Genomic DNA, 27,509 nt, shown 5'->3' on the forward strand with positions numbered 1-27,509 from the left:
CATATAGTTGTTTATAGTATTCTCTTATGATTTTAAAAAATTCTTCAGGATCCATGGTAGTGAACACCTTCTTATTTCTGATTTTGCTTATTTGCATCCTCTCTCTTTTTTCCTTTGTCAGTCTAGCTAGGGTTCCATCAATTTTATTGATTTTTAAAAAAAAACAACTTTTTTTTTATTCTTTCTATTGTTTTTTGTTTGTTCGTTTTCCCCTTCATTTATTTCTGTCTTAATCTCTCTTATTTTTCTTCTTTTATTTGTTTTGTGATTAGTTTGTTTTTCTTTCTTTAATTTCTTCAGGTAAGTATTTAAGTCCTCGAATTTTGCTCATTCTTGTTCTTTAATATAGGTATTAAGGGCAATAAATTTTATTCTCAGCGCTGCCTGAGTTCTCACGTGTTAATATGTTGCATTCTCATTTTCATTTGACTCCAGATATTGCCAGTTTCTCTAGCAATTTCTTCTTTGACCCACTGATTATTTAAAAGTATGTTGTTTAATCTCCATATGTTTGTGAAAGTTCTGGTCCTTTGGTGATTATTAATTTCCAGCTTCATTCCATTGTGGTCGGAGCAAGTGCTTTGGTTAATTTCATTCTTATTAAATTAATAAAGATTTATTTTAGTTTCCCTGGAGAATGTTCCATGCGCATTAGAAAAGAATGTATATCCTGGTGTTTTGGGGTGTAATGATATATATGTATGTATAATTACATATATACATGATATATATGTATCATGTATATATGATATATATACATGTATAATATATATGTATAATTAGGTCTTGCTAGTTTATCGTTTATTTAAGTTCTCTGTTTCCTTTTTTGATCCTCTGTCTGGTTGTTCTGTCTGTAGTGGATAGTAATGTATTAAAGTCTCTCACTATTATTTTTGAAATATCTATAGTCCCCTTCAGTTTTGCCAATGTCTGCCTCATGTACTTTGAAACTCCTTGATTGTGAGCATAAACATTTATGATTGTTATTTCCTCTTGGTGAGTTGTCCCTTTTATTCATATGTAGTCCTTCTTTGTCTCTTATGGCATCTTTACACTTAAATTCTATTTTATCTGATATTAGTATAGCTTTTCCTGCTTCCTTTTTGTTAGGGTTTGCATAGAACTCCTTTTTCCCATCCTTTTAATCTGTTCATATTTTGGGGAATAAGATGAGTCTCTTGTAAACAGCATACAGAAGGATTATATTTTTAAATCCATTCTACCAGCCTGTGTCTTCATTGGTGAGTTTCATCTGTTAACATTCAAAGTTATTACCGTAAAAGAGTTTTTTAATCTACCATTTTATCCTTTGGTTTTTATTGTCAGATCTATATATTCTTTTCCCTCTCTCTCTTTTTATTCTTTAAATTACTTATACAAGTACTTTTCAATTCTGTGTTCTTCCCCAAAACTCCCTCTCTTGTTTTTTTTTTTTTGCTAACAGGACTCCCTTTAGTATTTCTTGTAGGACAGCCTCTTGTTAACTAGTTCTCTCAGTCTTTGTTTACCGCTGAAAATTTTAATCTCTCCCTCAGATTTGAAGGACAGTTTGACTGGGTAAAGAATCCTTGGCTGGAAGTCTTTCTCATTCAGGATCTTACACATCATGCCACAGCCTTCTCACCTCCATGATGCCTTGCTGAGTAGTCCAGACTCAACCTTATCTGTTTTCCTTTGTATGTTGTAGATAGCTTTTCTCATGCTTTCTCAGTATTTCTTCTTCTCTTTAACATTAGACCATATAGTTAGTATGTGTCTTGTTTGGATTTATTCTGTTTGGGGCTCATTGGGCTCGTTGGGCCTCATTTATTTATGTCTTTTATTAAGGGTTGGAAAGTTTTTCCCATTTATATCTTCAACTAACCTTCCTAGCCCTTTGCCCTTCTCTTCTCCTTCTGCAACACCAGTGATTCTTTTATTATGCACCTTTTGTTGTCCCTCATTTCCCTAAGATCCGGTTCCATTTTTTCCATATTGCCGTTTGTTCTTTTGTGCACTCTAGTTCAATTGCTCTGTCTTCTAGTTCACTATTTTTCCTTCTGCTTCTTCAAATCCGCTATCGTGTGTCTCTAGTACATTTCTCATTTGGCCTACTGTGTCTTTCATCTCTGTGAGCTCTGCTGTTTTTCTGTTTAATCTTTTGAATTCCTCTTTATGCTCCTCTGGTGCCTTCCCAATATCCTTTATTTATTTGTAAATACCCTTAAATAGTTGTTCCATATTCTATGATTAATTTGGTTGTTTGACTGGGCCATTCTGCTTGGATCTTCACATACTATGTGATTTTCTGTTGCGTTCTGGGCATTTGATGATCTTAATTGGGTTATTTTGCAAGTTGGCTTATCTCAAGTTTTATATTTACTTTATTTGGTATTGAAGATTCCTTTTTGCACCTGGTTTTTCAGTATTTTCCCACAAAACCAAGGCCCAGATCTCATTTAGAGGATATAATTCTTCTTGAGGGTCTATTAAAAGCTAGGCAGGCTGCATGGATATTTCAGTGGAAGTATTCCTGCTTACCACATGGGAGACCCACGCTCAATTCTTGTCTCATGCACTCAGAAAGAAGTAACAATAATAATAAAATAAAATTTAAAGTATATATATTTTAAAAAGACACACCTCAGCAATAGTAGACCCCAGAGTCAGAAGGAGACACTACAAGATATATTGCGAATAAACTCAAACTGGTGACCACAGAATGGAGAGAAAACTTAAAAATAAATAATAGGAAATAAAAAAATAAAAAATATATATAGTAAAAATAAAGTAATAGTAAAATATATATAGAGAGAAGACGTATATTTTAAGAAAAACAAAAACCCTAGGCAGATGGGGAGTTTGTCAGACTAATACTTACCACTTCTTCCTGGCAGGTGGCACTCCTGAGGCATCTCCTCCCCTCAGGCCTGCTCCTCCCCTACTGCAGTGGCCGGCTTGGAATAGTGTCTCCGTGTGGGGCCTATTCTGAGTATACGGGACTTGAGAGTCTATTGCAGCACCCAGGGGAGCAGCTGATCTGCAGTGCCCAGTGCCCACCAGATTCACTGTTCATTGTGCCCAAAGGGACAGCTTTTGTTCATGGCCTCTGGCCAGGTGAATGCTCCCAGCCACTGGGTGTGTGGCTTTTCATGGTGGATTATTGGGCATACCTGCAGACTCCCTATGGGCACTGCCAGCTCTGAAGCCTCTCCGGGAGGTTTTCGCAGCCAGCAGCTGTGCCCGGCTGGAGCAGAGGCGCCGTCACTTTCCTTGGATCTGCCCTTCCCTGCACATCTCCATCTGCCCCTGGTCAGGGACACAGTGATCAGACCCATCCTACTCTCGCCGTTCTGACCTCCCCACCTCTCTCCTCCCTATGAAATATTGGAGACCCTCTTCAGTCAGTCACCCTCAGGACTGCAGTCTGGTCATTTTTTCCTCATTCCTTGTCTGGTTCTATAGAGCAGGGGGAGTCCAGTCTATCCAGATGGTCACATCTTTTCTTTTTAATCGGATTTAACCCTTTTACTAAAGGAAGAGTTGGGAATACTGGTTAGATTTCCAGCCCCAGGTTTTGGCTATAAATGAGAGAAACTTATTAAATTTAATCCTAAATATTTTATCAAGTTTTTTAACTAGTAGACTTCTTCCGTTATACTTTCTAACTGGGGTTTATCTGTGTGTAGGAAAGTTATTAATTTTTACCCAACCACTTTACTGAATTCACTCTCACTTTGTAGTATTTTTCAGTCAGTGATACTATCCAAAAATTATCAGCTATTTAATGCAGGGCAGAAAAGATATTCTGTTACCCAGCAATCAGTTTAGCCATATCTTTAGATATGCAGACACCTGGAGTAACGATTGTCTGCATACATATGCATTTATTATTTAAAAATTGTACTTCACTTTTAATTGTGAGGTATTTCAAACCTACAGAAAATTATCAGACACTAACTTACCGTTGTCCAGATTTAACAAATACTTTTTTCCATATTAGTGTCAGATCTTTTTTTTTAGCAAAGATGTGTGAAATATTTCAGACATACCTGAAGCCCTCTACCCTCATCCCTTCTTCCTCCTTCCCATAGTAATTACTATGCTGAAGCCAGTGTCTCATTCTTACCCTCGCTTCTGCATATGCATTTATGTAGTTTTATTATTTTAAAATTGTATGTATGTTATATGCATTTTTAAAATGTTTTTCTGATTTAAAATTAATAAATATTTGTCTGTCATTAAAAATTCCAACTTTTATACAAATTTATAAGCCAGAAAGTTAAAAGTGCTGCATAAGGATAATCATGGAGAACAAAAAACACCACAGATAGAAAAAATGATACACAGTGTGAACGGTGTATTTCTCCACGATTATTCTCATGTTTACTATCGCATACGTTAGATTTTACATCTAGCAAAACTACACACTGCCTGAGCTTTTGACAAAGAATGTTTTCCAGAGGCAAAAATAGTTGAGCTATGTATTTTCCATCTTATCTTGCTCTCCGCCAATAGCTCTTTATTTTGTTAAAGAAGAGAAAGAAATCTCAGCAGAGGTTACTAGGACTTTCAGTGGGATTCAGCAGGGAGACCTATCACTGTTTACACCCCAGGGCTGCAGATGTCTGTAGATTTGATTCTGCACCTGATAGGAGCTGCTGCTTGCACAAAACAGACGGCTTTGGTGAGCAGCTGGTAAGCTTAGAGCACATAGAAGACAATCAAAGGAAGTCTACATATAAACTTCTCCCTGCTAGGAAAGGTGGTTTTTCCATTTGCCTTTTTCTGAGCAGCTTAACTTCCTAATTACATGATCCAAATCGTTGCAGAGACTGTGTAAAGCATATTGGTAAATGGTAGAGACAAACATGGGGAAGTCTGATTAGCATCAACTTCCCTCAGGAAAGGAGTTTCTTTCCCAACCCAGCTTAGGCTGCCTTATACTGATTGGACATGGGTGAGTAAGCAGAGGAGGGAAATAGGGTTGTAAATTTGTCTATAGGTTCTCTTGCCTCCTTCTGCTCAAGCTCATTTTTTAACCCAGTGTTGCCCTTCAGTATTAGAATGAAAGAGATAGTAGGTGCTAGCTGACATGAAGATTCCATGTCAGGTTAGGGGAGTGAATTTCATTCAGTGTTTAGCAGAGAGGGGAAAAATACTCATGATTATGTTGGACCTTCATTTCATGAGGTTAAGTGTGGCAGGGGAGGGAGTGTGAGAGAGGGAGCAGACATGCATAAGAAAGCTAGCATGTGTGAGCTGCTTTTATGTTTTCGTTCCATTGAATTTGAATGGTGGCTGACAGGATGAATAATAATCAACTTATTTCACTACTGTAAAAATGGCATCTTTTTTTTTATTAAATTCACTGAAGGAGTACTGAAGAAATTGTGAACACTTGTTTATTACATATTGAAGGAGTTTACAAATCAAAATAGAATAATGATATTGAATAGTTGATCCTGAATCACTTAAGAAAAAAAAACAAAACAGGTGAACATGTTTCCCGCATCCTATTTTGAATCCAGAGTTGGAAGAAGCAGGCAGAGTTCCCTGTTCAGGAACTTTCGATCATAAAGTTACACAGATATGTTGAAACTGATTCCTTGACGTGGATTCACAAAGCTTATGAGTAGTGTGGCAGCAGTTTACCATCCATATTGGACCTTGGAGAATACAACAGGCACAAGCTGGGACCAATGTCCACTCCCCTCTTCATCAGTGCCATTGTTGTTGTCAGTGTTGAGAGAACAATTAGAAAACCTTTTATGAATTTATCTACTTCTTCTGTCGCTAACTATCCCCAAAGGCAAAGATCAAAGGATCCATGAAGCATGCTGGTTGGTGTTACTGTTATTTAGGCTAACACTGAAAAAGATGTTAACTCTGGAATGTAAGTGAAAGCACAAGTCTTAACTGATTTATTCATACTAGTTTATATTGGTTTGTGGTGAACTCTTGGTTTTGAATTCTAGTAGGACTGCCAACCAGGTGAAATCAACTTATGCTGAAAACTTTTGGAGCTGAGTCATCTTGAATGATGACTGGACAGCGTAGTATTTCTCTGACTTTCATTCCTTTGGAAATAGCTACTATACCTGTGCAAATGCATCAAACCAAAAAAGTAACTAGCGGGTGCTAAGAAAGGACAGTAACCAGGAAGTACCTGTTATCTTGCTTTTTGGTTTTGATATTGTTGCTGAGATTTCTTTATTTTTTTCTGCTCTGCCAAAAATCAACTATTCTGCTTTTTGTAAACATGACTTTAAAACAAAAAGCCTTACTGTGTTTATTTGTAAAGTGTATTATTCGGCTTCCTCCTTTTATAAAAATCATGTGATTTGTATATAAGAGATATTTTGCATAGTCTTGGTATGGAGGTGCTACATGGAAATTGAAACCATGGAGGATTAGAAGGAATAAGTGTTGAAGAGAGACAGTGAACCAGGAACTAGCTCTTGAGGGAACATGGAGAATGGTTGGGGACATGGGGTGGGGTGGGGTCTGTAGATAACTGAGATACATCAACTGCAAAGCCCCAGGGCCTTTTTGGGAGAGGGAAGGATAATGTTCTAGAAGCAAGCAGAGCACCTGGCCCACACCTTCCTCCTGGCAGAGTGCCTTTCCAGGGAGGCAGTGGTCTTTGGGAGCAGTTGGGTTTCTGATAGGACAAGAAGGTAAAGGCAGTTTTCAGAGAAGAGAGCAAAGGGTTTGGGGGATTTTATATAGCAGCTGACTGCGCATTCCTGGAGGGCACAGTGGGAAGGGTTCGGGAGCTGAGGAGCTGAAGGAGGTGGCCCGGATCAGGGGTGGGGAGGTGGGGAGGGCGGGAAATGAGCGTTTTAGGGGAATGAAGGATACCTGAGGGTCTTGGGTATACGCAGAGACAAGAGGGCATGTTGGGATTAGACCTGCTGGTTTCCAAAGGAAATTGGTGGTGACTGTGGGTACTGGAGAGAGAAACAACCAGAGCTCTGTGTTTCTTCTTCCCTCGTGTGCATAGTTGTTTGGAAGCTGGGAGGAGGCGTTGCTACCCTGAGCCAGGTGTGGCACTCCCTCTTCATCTTGCAGGTGGAGCTGTGAAGTCTGGGGAGAGAGGTAAACCTACTTGAGCAGTATCAGGGATATATGCAGGTCACTTGGTTTTAGCGCTTCCAGGATGATTTAAGATGAAGTCTTTTTGTGAGAGTGAAACCTAAAGGCTTGGTAATTTTTTAACATTGCTTTTATACCTGAGATACAATTTAGTACATTCCAGAAAAATTGCGATGAGCACGTTTAAGTTGGGAGAGGGGAGGCCTTATTTTGATTATAATCCATATATAGAGTTCAGATTCTAATTCATATATTTTTAAGAATTTTCTGTCCCTCTTCTCCCCATTGCCTCTTGTCACCATTCTTGAAAATTGACGGTCCTATCTGCTGAATAATTGACTTGCTTTTTTTTCTTTTTTCCTTTTTCTTACAGTGAAGAAAGTTACAATGTGAATGATTATTCTTTAAGGGATCAGCTATTGGTGGAATCGTGTGACAATGAAGAGCTTAATTCTTCTCCAGGGAAGAACAGTTCCATGGTGCTTTATTCAAGACAGAGCTCTGCCAGTCACCTCTTCACTCTGACCGTCCTTAGTAACCATGCGAATGAGAAAGTGGAGATGCTGCTAGGAGCTGAGACGCAGTAAGTATGTACAGGGAGAGAGTTTCACACTCTCTGGTATCAATTTTCCCCACCTAATTTTCCCCTTGGTCTGCAGACTCCCTACAAACAGTCGTGACTTCTTATTGGGTGACTTGCATGAACCAAACACTGCCTGGTGCTTATACAGATTCTCTTCTTTTCATTGTGATTCTCTCGATGTCCCCTCGAGGTGGAGGTTGTCATTTTGTGTCCATACAGCCTGCTAAATGGATTGTGCTTTAGGGGCGGTGGTCTTTATTTTTGTAGAGTGGGTTAAAAAATTATTTTATTTTAACCCTGGGCCAAAATATAATCCCAGGGAATATAACTAACTCTACTGGTAGTTTGAGTCCAGACCCTAGGTTTCTTAGAGATTGGAATTGAAGACATTTCTCAATCACCAGCCTTCAGCCAGACAGCAGAAAGCCCAATGATTTTTGTCAAAAAAGTTATTTCGTAGTTTAGGGAAATGTATTGACGAGTCCTCTTTCCAATCAGAGTTTATGCAGAAAAAAAACAGGCATCCTGTTTGTGCCTGCAGTTTCACCAGCAATTAGGATACATCCATCCCCACCCTTACAGAGTCCACTCTAGCAATTTGGACTATTTCAAGATAGTTGACCAATCTATTTGTCTAGAAACTGGAGACCTCCTCTCATAACACCCAATATAGACAGATATTATGTAGGATCACAAAAAGGCAGTAGTGGAGGAAAATGGGGATTTCTCTTACTTTTTATCGTCTCAGATTCCTACATAAGCTTCCCACTCCAGTCAAAGTTCCAACATGTTGCCATTAAAATGGATCAGCAGCTGGGAAATAATAACTCTGTACGAGTGTGGCAAGACTGTGGCCTTTTTGTTTAATAGAGAATTAAATGCAAAGTTATTTCTCTACAAAAAGTAACTATGCTAAATCCTAATTCTGGATAATGATCCAGAAGAAGAGACATAAGAAAAACAATTAGAATTGCACAGTGTCCACATAAAATGGTAAACTATCATCTTTCATCTTTTGGTGCTAGAAATAACTTTTCAAAGGCTGGAGAAAATAAGAGGGACAGGCTGCTGATAGAAAGATATTCCAGGTTTGAAAATGGAAAAAATAGAATATTCCTGAGAGTTAATAGAGGGGATTGAATAAGAAAAGGAGTTTTACCCTAATGTGCTTGTTTCACTGGAACTGTTGAGAAGACCTGGCAGTATTGCACATGCTTACTGTGTTTACTGCCCCTGGGAGGACTGTTCTGGGGGGAAGGAGGTGGTACTTGCTAGTCTCTCAGTGGACCCTCATGAGACAAACCCAAGACCAGGGCTGAAAGAAGGCATTTTGTTCCACAACTAAAAGGACTTCAACTCCTTGGCCAGTGAATACATGTGGGGCAGGGGTGGGGGTGGGAGCTCTCTTCAAAGAGAATTGAGCATGTCTCTGCTTTGAATTTTATTATATGACTTCAAGGATAAAAAAGATTTAAATGCCTTGGAGCTTAGTAAACTTCCAGGCATTCTAGAGAATTCTCAGAAACTGTAGATTTCCCTTTCATCATTTAGTTAGTAATGGTGAAAGTATTGGTTTTACTTTGTATTTCCCTTTTCTCTGATTATAAGGATTGTCTGTGCTTTATTTGGGCTCTGCCAACATATCACAGAGCTTTTCCTGACTGTCCCATTCATGATTTATGGACTCTCCACCACTTGCTGCTTAGATTATTCCAACAGCGTAGGAAATAAACGGACACGTCCAGTTCTGTTTAGACCAAAGCTGGAGCCTTTTCTGGGACGTCCTGTAGCATTTGTTTTATCCTCTTGCCTTTTGAACTTGCTGTGGACTGAATGAATGTTCATTTCCTCCATCAGAATGTTCTCAGAATATCTCGTTGTATCACCCACGGACCCATGGATATGACTCATATTCAGAGTTCTTTAATTAATAGCAAGAGAACATTCCAGAAGAGGCAGAGGTCCCTTTGGGTACAGAAGGAGTAACTCCCTCACTCCCCTCCCCACTTACTTAGTTGAAGTTGAGAATTAAATAAATAGACAAATACTAACATTTTTTTCTATTAATACTTTGTAATTATCAACCCACCATAGTCTGAGCTGCATCCTGATATTACATTAAAGCTATAAAGAGTTACAAAGCCTTGTTCCCATTCTGGGCTCCAGGAGTTTGGGTGGTTTAAATGAGCTATCCAGACAGATTGATTTAGATTGTGTTACAGAAAACTTATATTCTAGACATAATAAAGCTCTCTGCCTTTGGTCTCACACAGCAGGTGCAGGTCTGGAGTATATACAGTAACATCTTCTACCCCGCATTCTGATTTACCTTAGTCCGAGCCAGATTTGTTTTGTTTTTAGCGCTAATGGGGGCCTGACCTCCTTTCCAGTTTCTTTAGCTATTATTGTATGTAGCTATGCAAACTTTCAGGGCTGTAGCACTCCATTTCTGGGTCTTAGGTGTCACAGACTTACTCAAAGTTCCAGGGAAATACCAGCTGATACACATATAGCTCAGTGTCTTAGAATTTAGAAATACACTTACCACTCAAACTAAGTGTGGCCGCTCTAAAGGCTTACATTAGATTCCCATTTTCTTATAAACATTTTCTGAAAGAGACCTTAGCATATTTGTTCTTTTGTTTCTGGCTTATTTTATACCATTCATTGTCCCCAAGGTTTATTCAGTTTGTTACGTACCTCTCCACATCCTTCCTTTCTGTAACCGTACCATATTCTATCACATAACTGCATCTACAGTTTGCCATTGTGCTTCTCAAATGCTGATATTTTTTTTTGCATGGGCAGGCACTGGGAATCGAACCCGGGTCTCCAACATGGCAGGAGAGCTCTGCCTGCTGAGCCACCGTGGCCCGCCCACAAATGCTGATTTTTAAGCACTCAAGGCCTAACATCACATTGATGTTGAAATAAAATATATGACAAATTGCACTTTCCTTAAAAAAAATAAAAGCTGTTGAAAAATCTAGCCGCACTCTGTTTGCCACATGTGCTGCGATGACTGTAGACCATACGACTCAGCTGAATGGAGACACATTTTTTGCATGCCCTCAGTGTCAGACAGTCTTCTGGGGAAGAAAGAGAAGGCTTTGGGTTGACAAGTCCTGGGGAAATAGAAAGAAACAGGTCACAGTTTTCACCATCTGTCGCCCTGTACAGAAGATGACTGGGGCATTACACTGGGCTCCCTGTACGAGATGAGGTCTGTGTATTCTCACTTCCCCATCAAGGCCATTGTTCAGGAGAGTGGGTCTCTTGTTGAAATCCTAAATATCTTTGGTGTAAAGGGTATCTGCTGGGTTCTGATGAGGCCAGGCATTGCTTACTCAATATCTCATCTCAAGCCAAGAAAGATGAGTTAATTCTTGAAGGAAATAACGTTGAACTTGTATCAAATTCAGCTGCTTTGATTCAGCAAGCCACAACAGTTAAAAACAAGGATATCACAATAGTTGAGGGTCGTATCTATAGCTCTTGAAAAAAGGAACAGTTCAACAAGCTGATGAATGAGAACTGAGAGTTGTCCAGCTATGGAAATAACAAGGTGCCCAGCCCTACTTGTGATATTTTAGAGATGCAATAAAATTCATCTGTTGAAAAAAATTCTTCTATTGTTTGGGGGAAAAAAGAAAAAGCCTAGAGATTTGCCGTGTTGGGAAAATGCAGGCCAGCTCTGGGCCACCTGTTTTCCAGTAGTTGGAGTTTTGGTCTAAATAGAATGTATTCTTTTCTTCTAAGATTTGCTAATGTATGGATGAGTATACGTGGGTTGGTTTGTTAGTTTCACATATGTCCTGTATCTTCATATGGTCTATTTAGCAACACAGGTGAGATAAATGAGGTTTTAGCTGCTGCTCTGGTCTTAAGTAATTGCAGGACTTCAGACTAGTTGTATGTATCCTTTAGCTACTGATTCTTTGCACTGGAAAAGAATGGGGTCCATACCTAAACATTTACCTTGTTTGAAAAAGTATTGTTAGTAGAGGCTGCCTGAAGATCTGCAAAATGTGAGATGAGTGGTGGGAAGGGTGCAGCTGTTTGGCACAAAAACAGTTATACTGTCATAAGCCAGTACAGTTGTGGAAGAACAATTCAGTGGCTTTGATTGCATAAAGAATGCAGGCAAGCTTGCCAAAAGGAAATGGGGTGAACACTTAAGGAGCACCTGGGATATGCCAAGCGCCCAACCAGCTATAGAACATGAAGAAGGGACCCCGTGGATGTTTCCAGAAAAGGGTCAAATTTTAGTGATGGAGAAAATATACAGTAAGTGATCTTTCATCTCGGTTGTCCCAGGGTCTGTAGTTCAAGTTTATGCCTGTCATCCTGGTGCAGTTAGGTCCTTGGACTCTCAGAAGTGACTGTTTAAACAATAGAATATGTGGTCACCCTAATTATAGGTCATAGAGTCCACCTTCCTCACTTCTCCTCACATGTGAAAGGAGGGTCTCAGAGGTGAGGTGGCTTGCCTAAAGTCATCCAAACAGTGAGTTAGGGCTCAAGATGGAATTAGACCTTGACCCCCTGACTCTAAGTCGGAGCTCTGTTATAAGGAACAAGTTTTAATCTTCCTGCTGAAAAGCTGCCAACCAAGAGACTCTCCCACCCCCACCTTACTACTTCAGCTTGGCCTTGTTCTAGCCCTAGAAGGGAAATTCCAGGAAGCCCATTGCTGTTCACTGCAAAAGACCACTCAAATGCGGATTTTGTTGGTGTTGTTTTTAAGTCCAGGGACTCTGAAAAGGAAAGAAATTGTAAGAAATCAGATGACAAATTTAGGGTATCCTATATTTTATAATGAAAGTGCTTAATAAGTATTACATTCCAAAAAGTGTTTTCCATTGTGAACCTCCTTCTTGTTCCTTTGCTTTTGTTTTTCTGCTTCCCAGAGTGCACCCCCACATACGTCCGCAGATTGCCAAATATGCCTCACCTCTCCAGGCCCAGCCCCAGTCTTTCTTTTTCTAGAAAACCCCACAAGCTGCTCTCCCGCCCCTTGGAAACTGAACGCTCGCTGTGTGGGCTCACTTGTTAGCTTGTTTTCCCTCGCTGTGTTTTTTGTCTCTCCCACCCTCCAGTGACCTCCTGGCCCATAATCTCTCCTTCTGTTTACAGCTGAAGTCCTCGAAAAAGTAGCCTTCATTTCTCCCTGTTAATTCTGTGAATTTTTATTAGGCAACATCTTCCTGCCAGGTGCTATTTTAAGTCCTGAAGACTACCAGTGAGCCATCAGAGGGGCCTTCCCTGCCCTTTGGGGGCTGCTGTTCTGGCGCAGACCCTATGCCTCCCTCTCTTCTGCCCTTGGGGTGGGTGACCAGTTAGGAGTGAGCTTTGACCAGTCTGCCCGGGCAGCGGGCCTGCAATGGGTTGGAATGGTGGAAGGGCATTTCATCTTGACCTAATTTTTTTTGAAAAAAAGATCAGGTATTGTTAAGTGCAGTGAAGATAGTAAAACCAGGTGCTGCGATCCAGAGTGAATGTTGAGTGTGACGGAGGAAAAGATGAGCTCTAAATTAGATGGTCTGGGAAGGCTTCTTCAGGCCAAGGGAACAGCAGGTACAAAAGCCCTAAGGAGATGAATTTGGGTTGTCAGTGAACATGGAGAATGTGGCAGGGTTGGAATGAACCAGAGAGAGAGATAAGTCATTTAAGAGGTCAGTGGGGTGGTAAAGGGGTCAGAGGTATTCTCGTGCAGTGCGGCCTTTGAAAGGCCAACATCAATCCACAAACCATGACAGGCTGGGATGCGAGAAGCGATGGGAAACTTATAGCAGTTTGACATTGCTGAAGCATCAAAGCATGTGGTTATTTTTTAATAGATGTTATTGTTTAAGAGTGATTTTAGTTTTACAGGGTAATTGCACAGAGGATGCAGAGAGGTCCGTTTACTGCCCACCCCACCCCCAAGCATTTCCCCTAGTATTAATATCTTGCATTAATGTGGTACATTTGTTAGAATCAATGAACCAGTATGGAGGCATGACTCTTAATAGAAGTCCATAGTTTGCATTCAGGTTCCCTTTGTGTTGTACAGTTCTATGAGTTTTGACAGATGCTAATTGTCAGGTATCTATCATTACAGTATCATACAGGATAGTTTCACAGCCCTAAAACTACTTTGTACTCAACCTGTTTTTCATCCCTCTCTGCCACCCTCTGTCCCGGCAACGACTGATCTTTTTTTTTATTGTCTTTGTGGTTTTGTTTCTTGCAGAATGTGCAAGTACAGTTGGGATCACTTTTTCAGACAGGCATTTAATGTTCTTCCATCTTCTTGTAGTTTGATAGCTCATTTCTTTTTATCACCTGGTAATATTCCATTGTGCAGTTGTACCACTGATTATTTTAAAAGTAATTCATTTTTGTTGGATTTCCAAAAGTCTTAGTCCTCAATGGTTTGGGGAGGAGAGGTGAGAGCCTCGCCCTTCACCACAGGCCCTGATTTAGAGCCTTATAAGCAATAGGAGGGAGTTTGGATTTCTCTCCTTGAGAAACCACAGGAAGATTGGAAGACACAGAAGTTTCGGTAGGGAGGACAGTTCGAGGTTGGGGTGGTAGAGGGGACGCTTGATGATGGCTTGGACCCTGCTTTATCTGTGGAGATAGAAACATTCTATTGAGAAGACAGAGATGAAAGAACCAAGTGATGGATCAGATGAGTTAAGGGTGGCAGTGCGTGAAAGAGAGGAATCAAGGATGCTTCATATTGCCCCTATATATTAGGCATTCCTTAACCACCTTCAGTATGGCTTCTTCCTGGGCCACCTGTTGAGGCTGCTCCAAGAAATGAGTAACCGTGACTTCCTCCTTACCACATCCAGCAGCCAACCTTCCTCTTTCTTTGCCTCTGGCATCATTTAACTTTGTTGACCATTCTTCTTTCTCAGGTTAACCCCCTTCTTGATATGATCCCCTTATCTGTGTGCTCTTAGTTTTCCTCCAGCAGCTCTAACCATTCCTCTTTACTTCCTCATCGGAAATCCAGCGTGTCTAAAACCAGACCTCACCACCGCCCGCTGCTTTCCCTAACGTGCTTTTCTGTAAATGGTGCCCCTGTGACAGTTGTGAGTTACCCAGCCTATAGACCTGATGCCAGCTACAGTGCTGCTATTTCTTTACAGAGCCATCATCTGCCACTTCTTTCTGTACAAACATCCCTCGTCTCTTTTCACACGTTTCCATTCCACTCCCTCCCTCCCAAGTCAACCTGTCACTTACTCATCATGTGACCCACTCTCATAGCCTCCTACTCCTTCTCTCCAGTCGGTGCTGGACAGTTTTATTATTTCTAATCCCCAAATTTAGCTCCAATCTTGTCCTTTTCTTGCTTTATACACAGCAAGCTCCTGATAAATATTATAGGGAGTGAAACACAGTTAATGCGGTTAGTTTTTATATATCCAAGGCAAGGTAAGACAGAAGCCACATGCAAGGAAATACTGCTTCTATCTTCCCTTCTCTGTTGCTCTGGGAGGAAATTTTCCCTAAATTCCACTTGTTTTTTCAACTTTTGCAGTGAAGAATATGGTTGCCCTATTTTAAGAATGTATCTCTAACTCATGTTAGAATGCCCTATCTGTTTGCCTGTTAGAAATCTTGTGCTGTTGATGAGACAGTGGTCTGTGGAAAATACCAAAGCTTTTCCTTTGTAAATGGACAAAGGAAGAATGTTTTACCACTGTCATTTTCCTCCCTCTGGGCCCTTCAAGGGGAATGTGGGAGCCGGAGAGCCCCCTTTGTTTGCTTTCATTAAAATGAAGCACTGAGGGCTGCAGCTGGCACAGAGGAGAGCCTGTATAGCAGTGCTGTCCTTGGCTTCCTGAGTTTTCGGTAGAATTCAGATGTCATATTGATCCAATGTGATGAGACGCTTAGGACGGGTTCAGTAATTAACGCAAACTTTCTTCACCCATTTTGCGTGAAGCTTTAGGATGTAACCACCTTCACCCATAATCCAGGATCCTTCTAGAAATTTCTCTTCCACAAAAAAGAACTCGAAACCCTAATGAATGCAGTTGGTGCTATCAATTGTCCAGACAACCAGTCCCTGGGCCTCTTGATAAAGGGGCTTTGTTGGCAGGGAGTCTCTCGCGCTCGCATTCAGTGTCTGTTAATGATTTAATTAACAAGAGGAAGTAAATGGGGTGGAATAAAAATGTAAATACCATGTCTGACATAATTGTATATTTCATCCTTTAAGGAAACTCTACAATCTAGAGAAGGCAGTTTTCATGGGAGAATGTATTACTGTAGGTTACAGTATTTTTCTTTGCTGAACCTGGAATCCAGGACCAATAATCATCTTTATATTTGCATAGTACCTGCTCAAGGAACTTGCTCCTTTTTTTTTGCAATTACTATAGTTTATTTATTATTATTATTTGTGTGTGTGTGTGTGTGTGTGTGTGCTGTATGGTGGGGTCCCACTTCATTATTTTTCCATGTGAGGATCCTGTTATTGCAGCATCATTTGCTGAATTTTTGATTGCTTAGTTTTTGTTTGTTTGTTTTGCTTATTTGTTTTTTGGGAAGTGCATGGACCAGGAGTCAAACCTGGGTCTCCCACGTGGCAGGCAAGAATTCTACCACTGAACTACCCTTACACCCCTGTAATTTATTATTTTTTTTATTAGGGAAATGGTGGGTTTACAGAAAAATCAGACATTAAATGCAAAATTCCCATATGCCACCCTATTATTAACACCTTGCATTAGAGTGCTACATTTGTTACAATTGAGGAAAGTACATTTTTTACAATTGTACTATTAACTATAGTCCATGGTTTACCTTAGGGTGCACTGCTCATGTTATACAGTCTCATGGATTTCTTTGTTTGTTTTTGTTTTGTTTTATTTTGTTTTTTAATATTTTTATTGATAAATCTTAACACATACAGTATTTTTTTAATATTTTTATTGATAAATCTTCATACATGGTGTATAATCAGTGGCTCACTGTATCATCACATAGTTGTATATTCATCATTGTGATCATTTTTAGAACATTTGCATCACCCCAAATAAAAAGAAAAGAGAAAAAACTCAAATATGCCCAATACCCTTCCCTCTCTTTGACACTAGTATTTCCATCTACCCAATTTTTTTACCTCTTATCCCTCCTATTATTTATTTATTTTTATCCATAACTTTTTACTCATCTGTCCATACCCTGGATAAAAGGAGCATCAGAAACAAGATTTTCACAATGACATGGTCACATTGTGCATACGGTTTCATAAACCATCATCTCACAGTATTCACAATAAATCACAGTTTTTACCTTGTGGGTTTTCTTTCATGGATCAATTTATGGAACGAATCTAAATGGATGTGTGTGAGAATGAACAGAAACAACCATTTTCACAGTCCTACTCCTTAACAAATGCTCGGAGCACTTTTTTCACAGGCCAGGGGTATAGAAGTTTCAAAATCCACTTGTTCAAAAAGAACCGCAGGTAAATTTGTAGACTGGGGGAAGGATTACAAAAGATACCTGGTGAAGTGTCATTTTAGGAGGGATGAAAGGGAGGCTAAAGAGAGCAACTGAGGTCTCTTTACTTGTATTGAAAAGTCAGGAAAATCATTGCAGGGGTTAAGTCCAGTCTCATCTGCAGTCCCGCTGTCTGGTATTTCAAAGGCTGCTTTCCATTCTCTCTATGTATTAATGTTTTCAAACAGATGCCCAGCAGTTCAATGGGAATTGGACTTTACAGTATATTCGAACTTTGTGCAATTAAGTCTAAACCTACTGTGCCTAATTAATCATGTGAGAGGCGGGACAAAGTGCTATCACAGCGAACTCTGCAGTCGGAACCTGGAGACACATCGTTTCATGCCATACATAGAAAATTTGGAGGTTACAAAAAAACTACATGTATGGATATTTAAGTTAAAAGATTCTCAACTTTGTCTTCTTCCTCTCCCTTGAGATGTGTTTAAGTGGCACGTTGCACGTGGTATTGGGTTTTGTGCTACAGTTTTGCTCCTTCATAGAGAAGCCTGTGGAGAGCTAGGGATGTGCTTTATTCACTTTTACAACTCTTGGAATTGATGCACCGCAGGTAGACCCCGGAGCACCATCACTTATTCACCTTGTTATTCACCTTGTTTGGGGGAAGGGAAAAGTCTGTGGACTGGGCGTGGTGGGATGGATTGAGAAATCACTCATCTTGACTGTTTAATATTGTCCCTGGAGAAATGTTATCTGGGAGTAAGCCTGGGGCTTGACATCTAAATTTAATAATGGGTACGCCTGTGTTCTGGTTTTTCATGCTCTTAGAATTCCATCTTAAAACAGAACGCTTCTCCCTGCTTTAGAGATGCAGGGCTTTCTGTTTCACGATGGGAGAGAGCTCTTTGACAGGGTTCTTGGAAACCCTGGGGGGACGTTCTGTGGTTTGACGGCATCTCAGGGGTGGGGAGTGGCAGCGTGAGACCGACTCAATGGAAGCAGTGGCGAGAGGCAGCTCCTTTCAACGAAGGCAACAAGGAGTTTCTTGTTCTATCTTCTTGAGTTCCTGTGAGCGGCTGCCGTGCCTCGGGGATGTCCGTGACATGCAGGCAGCATGCCGTGGGAGTGAAAGATTTCATCTGGACTTCTGGACACTGGCAGCAGGGAGAGTCTCTGTCCAAACTGGCCACTGGACCTGGCCAGAGACAGGTCTTACCTTGAAAGTCTTAGATGCGACACCTGCTTCCCCAGCTCCAAATCTCCCAGGAAGTTCTGCAGATGGCAGTAATGGGCCTTTTACAGATGTGGCAGTAATCTAAGAATGAGTCTCTAACTTGTTGGGCATGGCTTATAGAGAGGCAGAGGGTGAACTGTTCTTCTGTCCGTGAGAAATTTAGTTCTCAGTTGGCTTTGTGCTTTGGAAATTCCAGTAGAGCCTGAGTAAAAACTAATTTAAAAAAAAAAAAACTAATTTTTTATCCCAATAAAGAGATGTTATCAGGATGTAAGTGCTTGCTTGGAATTATTTTAAAGGAAATTGTGCTTTACTCATTCCTTATAAAATATTTGTAAAGCTCTTGGTCCTGTCTTAGAGAGAGTCAAAGTTAAAAGCAAGATGGCATTGTCAGTATCTGTATAAATTGTGCGTTTTTCTGCTTGATACACCAGCTCCTCTAGGGCCCAGTCTCATCTTATTTTTTTACATAAGTCTTTCGGTCTATTTTAGTGTCCTGCCTTCCTGCCTTCTCCTCATTACTTTATAAGCATCTGTTATGTACCAGGAACTGTAAATCCCCCAGCCAGGCCAGCCATTGAATCCCACTCTGCCTGGGTTTGTATTTTGACTTCTGCACATACTAGCCGTTTTGCTGTAAATAAGCACGAATCACTCGAAACCCCTCTGAAAATGGAGATAATCATGGTAACATTTTCCTCCTGACTGTAGTGATTAGATCAGATGACACCTGCAAAATACTTGAGCACCATGCCCGGCACTTACATGCTTCAAAATTTTATTTGGAGTAAGACCTACTTATAGCCCACAAGGAGCTTATGGCCTGCTAAGAGAAGCCAACGAGTGGAATAAATGACCGTGGTTCAGTGTGATGAAGGATACGATTCATCAGTGCACAGATATTTACTGAGCCCCTGTTATATACCAGGCAGTGTTCTGGTGAAGACGCTGTGAGCCAGGCAGTCAGGCGCCAGCTGGCAGCGTGACGGTGCCAGCAGGGGTGTGTGGGAGCAGCGGTCTCAGACTGGGAGGGGTGCAGGTAGGGATCGGGTGTGAGATGCTCCCTGGAGGAGGTGAGGCTTGTGTTTCCTGTACTGAATGGAAAAGTCGAGAAAAAGAAACCAGATACCAAAGTGTATATTCTATAGGATTCCATTTTCATAAAATAAGAAACCAGGCAAAACTGGCTTATGGGGATGGAAATCAGGTTAGCGGTTTCTTTGGGGGGAAGGTTCTTGATTGCAAAGGGGCGTAAGAGAGCCTTCTGGGTGTCGGATAGGTTCTCTACCTTGAGCTGACAGGTGGTTACTTGGGGTTATGCATGAGTAAACAGTCTCAAGAGCTGTACGTTTAAGTGTGCTTCGTCTTTGCTATTTGTTTTACCTTAATGAAAGTGTTGAAATGGTGATAAGAGTGGGCATAGCTGGCTGACAGCAGAGGGAAGGCTGTATGTGAGAGCAGGAACTGCAAATAAGAAATGTTGTGAAGGGACATGATGCATCCAGTGCCACAATTAGCCTGCTCTGCCTGGGGGGAGCATATATGTGGGCCAGCGAAGGAGTTGGGGTGACAGGTGCAGCTGTCATGGGAGGAAATGTTTTTCCAAGCCCTGGGTGTAAAGGCATCCCATCTTAAGATGTTAGAGTGGTAGAGTGGAAATTGACCTTGGTTTGAGTTATTGCAGAGCCTCAGTCTAGCTTTTATGAGAAGTCTGTAAAATGGACTTTTTGGAGGTTGGCATGAGATTATAGATGTTTGCACTGATGATTACATGAAGGATTACATCCATGGATGATTACATCAGCTATGGGTTTAAGGGATGTTTCTTAGAAACTTTAAAGATCGTGTATGTGTGTGTGTGTTATTTAATTGAATTGCTTTCGTAATACTTGACTTTCCAAATCAGAAACTGGGAGTGACTGTTTTAGAAAGTAGAGCTTGCTCGTCTGAATTTTGATCTTTTAAATAATTACTTCATTTCATGTCATTGTAGTTTGATATTGTATAAAAAGTCTTGGTAAATTTTTTCCCTTAAAAGCTAATTACTAGGGGATGCAAGGGTAGCTCAGTGGTAGAATTCTCGTCTGCCTTGCAGGAGACCCTGGTTCAAATTCCTGGTCCGCGCCCTTCCCCAAAAACAAACAAACAAAAATTCAACAAATGGTGCTGCAATAATGGGATACTCACATGCAATAATAATGAAATGTGACCCTGCCATACAGCATTCAAAAAAAAAAGTTAATTACTGTACTAACTAAACCATTTTAAGCATTTGAGCAAAGTCTATATGAGGAAAAAGAATTTCTATTTCAGGAAGGCTGATATTTGTCAAAAGTAGTTGTATGAGGGACTAAAAAACTTGAGGATGTTTTTCATCTTCTCTCAAATGGTTGGGGAGAGGGGGCGAAGCACATTTTTAATGGGATTTTTTTAAAAATCAAATTTACCATTTGGAAATATTAAACATCAGATTATATGCATATACTAGATACTTTCTTGAGATTGTCATGTCTTCGTGTAATCAGCATTTTGTTAAGTGTTAATCTGTCACATGAAAAACTCCATTTAATTAACAACCAGTCAGATCCATTCCTAATCTTTTGACCTTGATGACTAGTTTTCCTCCTATTTTAGATTTCCGAGAGTATAATTTTTAAGTAATTTTTACCCCGGTTGAAAAGGCCAGCTCCCATACTCTGGAGAATTTCTCCCTTGTTTTCTGGGACTGGCTTTGCAGTGACTGTGTAAAATGCATCCTTCTCCTGCTAAATACCTTGAATATCTCAACTGGGACCTGTCCTCTTTGTGCAGGAGCGAGCGAGCCCGCTGGATAACCGCCCTGGGACGAGGCAGCGGGAAGCCGCCTCCGGACCGGACCTGTAAGTTAACCCGAGGTGCCGCCTTCCCGGGAACACGGGGGGGCTCTGCCCCCTGGCGGACGGTGGGTGTTAGTGGCTGATGACACCACGACACCCACTTAAGTGTCCTCCCAGATTCCCTTCCCTCTGCCCCACACGAGAGCCGTGGGATCCCAGCTTTGGAAGCCAAAGGATCTGAATTCAAATCCAAGGTGCAGTTCTCCCTTGTGTAAATGCAGCAAATCATTGCTTAATCTTCCTGAGCCTGTTTAATCATCTACAAACCAGGCAGGTCATTACATACAATCTGGGATTATTGTGAGGATTAAGTCAAATATACCATTGAAAGCCCTACTTAGGCAGTGAGGTTCTTAAATTTTTAACTTTTGTTAATGGCTCATAGTTGCATCTTTAAGCCGTCCCCATACTGAGTCTGAATCTAAACTAAAACATATTTTTAACCTAAAAGAAAATTACTGCATCATTCCTTTTGAGCTTTTTCTAAAAAATAATGTTAAGAAATGTCCTAGTTTCCTAAAGAGCCAGGAACTGGTGCTTTAGCACCTTAATTTTGATATTTTGTTTCTTCAGGTGATTCTAGCTCAAAGGTCAAACCCAAAAATTAGAGCAATGAAATTGGTCATCACAGGTCACTCAAAAAGCCTAACTTTAAGCTTAGAGTGAAAAGTCAAGTGATTGGTTTGGAAGTTCCCTAGGTCCAATTTTATAGTAAATACTAAATTATTTAAATATGAGGGCCTGTCAGTCAGTACTCTGTCACTGAAGTTAATTGTTTTATGTCACAAATCAGCGTTTTGAGGGAACTCTAAATGCTTCCAAGCTTTGGGTTGGAATGCCGTTTATCTCTAACCATCCTTGGCAGGGATGAGGGCCAGGAGAACTGAGTGTGTTGCAATTTTATCCTCAGATGCATGGCCTAAGCACTCCAATCAATCTGTCTTGCTTTGGTTTTTCCAGTACACATGTCCCATGGTATGACAAGACTCCTTTATCAGAGTTATGGAGGGGATCCATTCATCATTGAAGGCCTCTCTCAATCTGAGCTTTTAAAATTCTAAAGCTTGTAGCTAAATGAGACTCCTTGGGAAAAAAAATTTTGTTTCTCGATATAAGCCTAACTTGTTTCTCTCAGTGCCAGCCCTAAATCGCACAGAGAGACTGAGTGGGTGTACCCTCCAGGCTGGCACCTCGGTTGTGTTTTCCCTCTGCTGTGTGAAGCTCAGTGGGCCTCTCTGTCTCCGCAGCACTGACCCAGGTGGAAATCATCCGATCATTTACGGCCAAGCAGCCAGATGAGCTCTCCCTGCAGGTGGCGGAGGTGGTTCTCATTTACCAGCACGTCAGCGATGGTGAGTGGTTGGTTCTTAGGGAGGATTTGGGGTGCAAGAGAACCAGAGTTTCGTTTTCTCATTCACACCTCTGTCCCATTCTTGAAGGTGTTGATGTTTGGGATCATATGTGCTACCTTCTTATCTCTAAGGCTTAATTTTATTTCTTGCTTTGGTCCATTTCTTCTTTCCTCGGGCTCCAAATCCTAAGTCAGTGGCTTCTCAGAGCCCTAAAGATAGCTTAATCATCTACATGTTTCAGGGAGTTTGATACATTTGAAAACTTTTACCATTAAGGTAAGCCTCTTCTCTTTATGTCCCTTTCCTTCTATTTTCTTCTGCACGCTTGATTCTTATCTAGCTACATTTTATTGATTTTAGTTTAATGTGTTTGACTAAGGATACCTCTCATGGTTTGTTACTCAAAAGGAACCCTGAAAACTTTTCCTCCTCCTCCAGTGTCCAGATGAGGTAATTCTCATCCCCAGGTGCTCTTCTTTACCAAAAAAAAAAAATCATTTTACCAGCTTTCCCTATCCAGAGCATACCCTTCCCCAGCTCAGCCGAAATGCACAAACTCTCAGCTGTCTCACTTCAGTCCATTGATCACGTTCTGTCCCTCACATGTCATTCATCTTCCTTTGAAACCATTACCTCTGTCCCAACTCTCTTCTTCTCACCTTCCATCATCCATTACCCAACTTTAGTGGAATGGTGTCCCTGAACTTCTCTCAGCCTTCCTTGGCCCCTTGGCTGGGGAAGACTCATTGAAACATTTGTTTCTTGACATAGCATCTTTTCTTTTCTTTGCAGGCTGGTATGAGGGGGAACGGCTGCGAGATGGAGAAAGGGGCTGGTTTCCTATGGAATGTGCCAAGGAGATAACATGTCAAGCTACCATTGATAAGAATGTGGAGAGGATGGGACGTTTGCTAGGACTGGAGACCAACGTGTAACCTCTCACATGACCTTTTGTTACTGCGAGATTTGCACTACATACCCGTGGGCTGCTTAGTTCTGGGCTGGTTTGATTGTTAATTTTAAAACAGCCTATTTAACGAAAAGAACGAAGCCACTTGCCTGTAAACTTGCAGGTTGTGCTCTCTCAGGAGTGCAGCTATCACCAGATACCGCTAGCTCGCAAAGCTTAGTTTTTACACCACCGTCCACTTGCAAACTTGTTCAGGTACGTGTGGAATAGCTGAGCAGCCCACCTCAGGGATCAGGCGGTCTCAGCTCCTTCTACTTTCACTCTGTGTTTTGGCACAAAGCTGTATACAAGATGCTGGCTTTCTCTGTCCTCACTAAACTAAGAACGTTATCGTCTCTCCTTGAATATCTCCTTCAAAAATTTTTCCAGTATTAATGAGATTTCATGTTGTTAAGGGATACTCAGTTTGTAAATATTTTTCTAGCTTCTTATTTTTTGGATCTGATTTTAATGTTGTATTAATTGCAGAAGGATCTGGTAGAGTTCAGAAGATGAGCTGTTAGGTTTTTTCTAAATCTCTTCCCAGGGAAGAGAAAGTGACACTTGAATTTTTGCCCCCTTTTTTCTCATTAGAAGGAATGGAACCTTATTTTGCTTTTGCTTTAAATCCATCTCATCCGATATTGGTCTTAGACAAATATAACCTAGTAAAACCTAAGCCACTCTAGCAATATAGAATTTGGATGAGTTCACATTTGTGAGAAAGTTTTGAATGTAGGAGTTCTCCTTTTTAAAAAATTTCCCAAATGAGGTGATAAGCTGGCGTGAGGTTGCTTTGCCTTCAATAATGTGAGGTTTTTGACCGTTTCTGCTGCCATTTCCAAGTAGGAAGCTGACTGGAACATGCTTTAACAATCTCAAGGAATGGACCATTAGGCCTTAAAAGGTAATAAGAAGCCAATGTGGTAGCTAATTAAACATACGATTTTGACCTTAAAGGGAACCCATTCTGTTTGCACTTCCTTAAAAACGTTGCTTGGGGGATACAAGGGTAATTCACTGATAGTGCCCAGGTTCAATTCCCTGCACAGGCACTTCCCAAAAACAAACAAACAAACAAACAAAATTCAAAAATGGTGCTGCAGGTGGGCCGCGGTGGCTCAGCGGGCAAAGTGCTTGCCTGCTATGCCGGAGGACCTCGGTTCGATTCCCGGCCCCAGCCCATGTAACAAAAACGGAGAAACAGAATACAATAAAACAAGAAAATGTTTAAAAATGTTTCCCTTTCTTCCTTCCTTCCTTCCTTCTATCCTTCCTTCCTTCTCTCTGTCTTTCCTTAAAAAAAAAAAAAAAAAAAAAAAAATGGTGCTGCAGTAACAGAATACTCACATGGAAAAAAGAATGAAATGTGACCCCGCCATACAGCATATTAGAAAAAAAAAACCTTGCTTGCTAAATTTGGGGTCCCCCTTAACTATAGGTTTCTACAGAATTTGACTTTTTCCACTAATGCAAGGAGACAGAAAAAACATTTTAATGGTATGTTTTGTATTAAGGCAACGGCTTGAAAGACTGAGAGAGGAAAAGAGAATTTTACTGGCAGTTATATTCCTTCCTTGCACCATTTTCTTCTACAAAGGAATAAAATTTGGCCACGGGTGTGCTAGTCAAGGACTCCGATATATGTATGATGTGTCCCAGCTACTTCCTGGCAACCAGTACCCAAATTGTTAGTGAACTGGAAGAAGGCTAGCACAGGAGGTAAGTCGACTTGGCCCTGCCTCCTGCCAGCTCCGAGGCCAGCCATGTGGGGCACCTGGGGCAACCTGTGAGATGCTCTTTTTTTAGCCATGCCTACATTTCTGCTTTTAAAAATCATGCTAGACCCCCAGTTCTGTAAGCTCCGGATGCATCCATCAATTAAATAATAGCATTGGACAACAGCAAGAGATGTCTTGGGATTTGTTTAAAAACAAAAAACAAAAGCTTTTGTCTTAATGTTGTCACAGATATTTCAGAGGAGAGGCTAACCAGCTGTTCTCTAATGTGATAGTTACATTTATGAAGGAAGCTAAATTGTTGCTGGCAAACTGATTGTTTCGTATTGTTTTTGCTAATACCCGATTGAAGCTAAAAAGCAACTACATGAAGCCTGTGAATTAATTTATGTGTAGAGACATTAAACAGGTTTGGAAAAACATGCATCTTATAAATCAAAGCCTTACTTAGCAAGCAGGCTTCTACTGTTACTGGGTAAAATGTTTTTATATGTTATATAGCAGGTATTTAATAGATTTACGATGTTTAGTTTCAACTGTCAATTGTCATTTTTACATGACAATTTACATTTTTTCCAAACCTAGTTCAGTTTCTATGAATACCTTCTCTGAATTGTACAGTGACTTCATTCAGTGACCTTGGAGAAGACAAATGTTGATTTTTTTTGGCCCAATAAATTGAGACTGCTCTGACAAAATATGTGAATTTATAAGTATTTTGTATATATTTGTACCTTTATGCTAAAGTGATGTAATTGACTGTAAACTGTTTTTGGTCAGATATATGTTTTTTTGAAGTTTTGGCCAAATCAATTTCTACTCAAACGGTAACATCAAAGGGTTATATGGGCTATATGGCTATACACTGAAGGGAACTAATCATTCTTTGGGTAAACGTTGGCATTAGTTGCTCTTCTCATAGTTACCACAAAACTGTGCGTGTTTGAATAGCTTCTCTGTAATAGTTCATAGTTCTCTTGCTGATGTATGTATTATCACTCATTTTCGCCACCTTTGTGCTTCTGAGATTCCATTGCCTTATCTGTCTTTGTGGAAGCAAAGAATGACTCCTGTATTACTTTTCTAATGCAGCAAGACAAATTACCACAAACTTTGTGGCTTAACACAATACTCATTTGTTATCTCACAGTTCTGTGGTCTCAATTCGGGAATGGTGTGGTTGGGTCTCTGCTCACAATATCACAAGGCAGACATGGTGTGGTTGGCTGCTCTCTCTTCTGGAGCCTGGTGTCTCATTCCTGTTATTGGCAGAATTCCATTCCTTGCTATTGTAGGACTGAGGGCCCTGTTTCCTTATTGACTGTCAGCCAGGGGCTGCTAGTCATGATTTGCATTCCTCACCATGTGGCTTCCCCCATCTTCAAGGGAGCAGTGACATGTTGAATTGTCACACTTGGAGCCTTTCTGACGTCCTCTTATACTGCCAGCTGGAGGAAACTCTACTTTTAAAGAACTTGTAAAGTTAGACCAGGCCTACCTAGATAATCTCGCTTTTGATTTACTCACAGTCAGCTGATTTGTGACCTCAATTACAGCTACAGAAGCCTTTTTGCCATGTAATGCAACATAATCATGAGTGGAACACCAGGGGCCAGAGATCACAGGGACCATCTGAGAATTCTGCCTCCAACACTTTATTAAACTTTAAAAAGCTAATACTCAGTTTCCCAGCATTCCTTGCAGCCATGATAACAGGTTTATGATAGGAAACAGCAATCAAATGCAGCTTGGATTTTCTTGCTTGTGATGGAAAAGGAAAGAAATAGGAAGTACTGTCTCTGGAAGTAGTAGGATATATCACCCTTTGTACCCCATACCCTATCCCAAATTGCTGCTGCATTTTTCCCAGGCTTTGTAAACAGCACAGAGGCAGAGCCGACTGATGGACTTGTAGGGTTGAATAATGCAGGTCACAGTTTAGTGCTTTCATAATAACCCCTGCTGTGGATTAGGTCCCCAAAGGGACTACACTCTGAATTGGGGATATGAACCCCAAAGACCATTTTGTGCCCGGCAGAAGGAAACTAAACCAGTCTTAGGAGGAATCTAGCATCATCTTGTTTCTCAATTGTTTCTGTAAACAAATTCTCCAGTAACTGTTTTAGCAAACAAGCAACCACTCTTGAGACACAGCACCATGATACAGGAAAAAAAAAAGAGAGAAACACAGGCACCCTAGATACTACAATCAGACACAGACAGTAAAA

At 40.7% G+C, this 27,509-nt stretch overlaps 1 protein-coding gene across 2 annotated transcripts in view; it reads left to right on the plus strand.

The window, feature by feature from the left end:
• Positions 1–27,194, plus strand: part of ARHGEF26 (Rho guanine nucleotide exchange factor 26) — a 181,717-nt gene extending 154,523 nt beyond the window's left edge. Inside the window, exons 11-15 of one of the 2 annotated variants that reach the window (XM_077160830.1) lie at positions 7,451–7,660; positions 21,177–21,244; positions 22,489–22,593; positions 23,386–24,648; positions 24,878–27,194. In XM_077160830.1, coding sequence (XP_077016945.1) covers positions 7,451–7,660; positions 21,177–21,244; positions 22,489–22,593; positions 23,386–23,528 — 526 coding nt within the window. In that variant the 3' untranslated portion in view covers positions 23,529–24,648; positions 24,878–27,194. The remainder of the gene's footprint in view (positions 1–7,450; positions 7,661–21,176; positions 21,245–22,488; positions 22,594–23,385; positions 24,649–24,877) is intronic. The other variant, XM_077160829.1, reaches the window with a different exon arrangement.
• The last annotated feature ends 315 nt before the right edge of the window (positions 27,195–27,509 follow it).

Source organism: Tamandua tetradactyla, chromosome 5, assembly GCF_023851605.1.
Source record: "Tamandua tetradactyla isolate mTamTet1 chromosome 5, mTamTet1.pri, whole genome shotgun sequence".
NCBI classification, from domain to species: domain Eukaryota; kingdom Metazoa; phylum Chordata; class Mammalia; order Pilosa; family Myrmecophagidae; genus Tamandua; species Tamandua tetradactyla.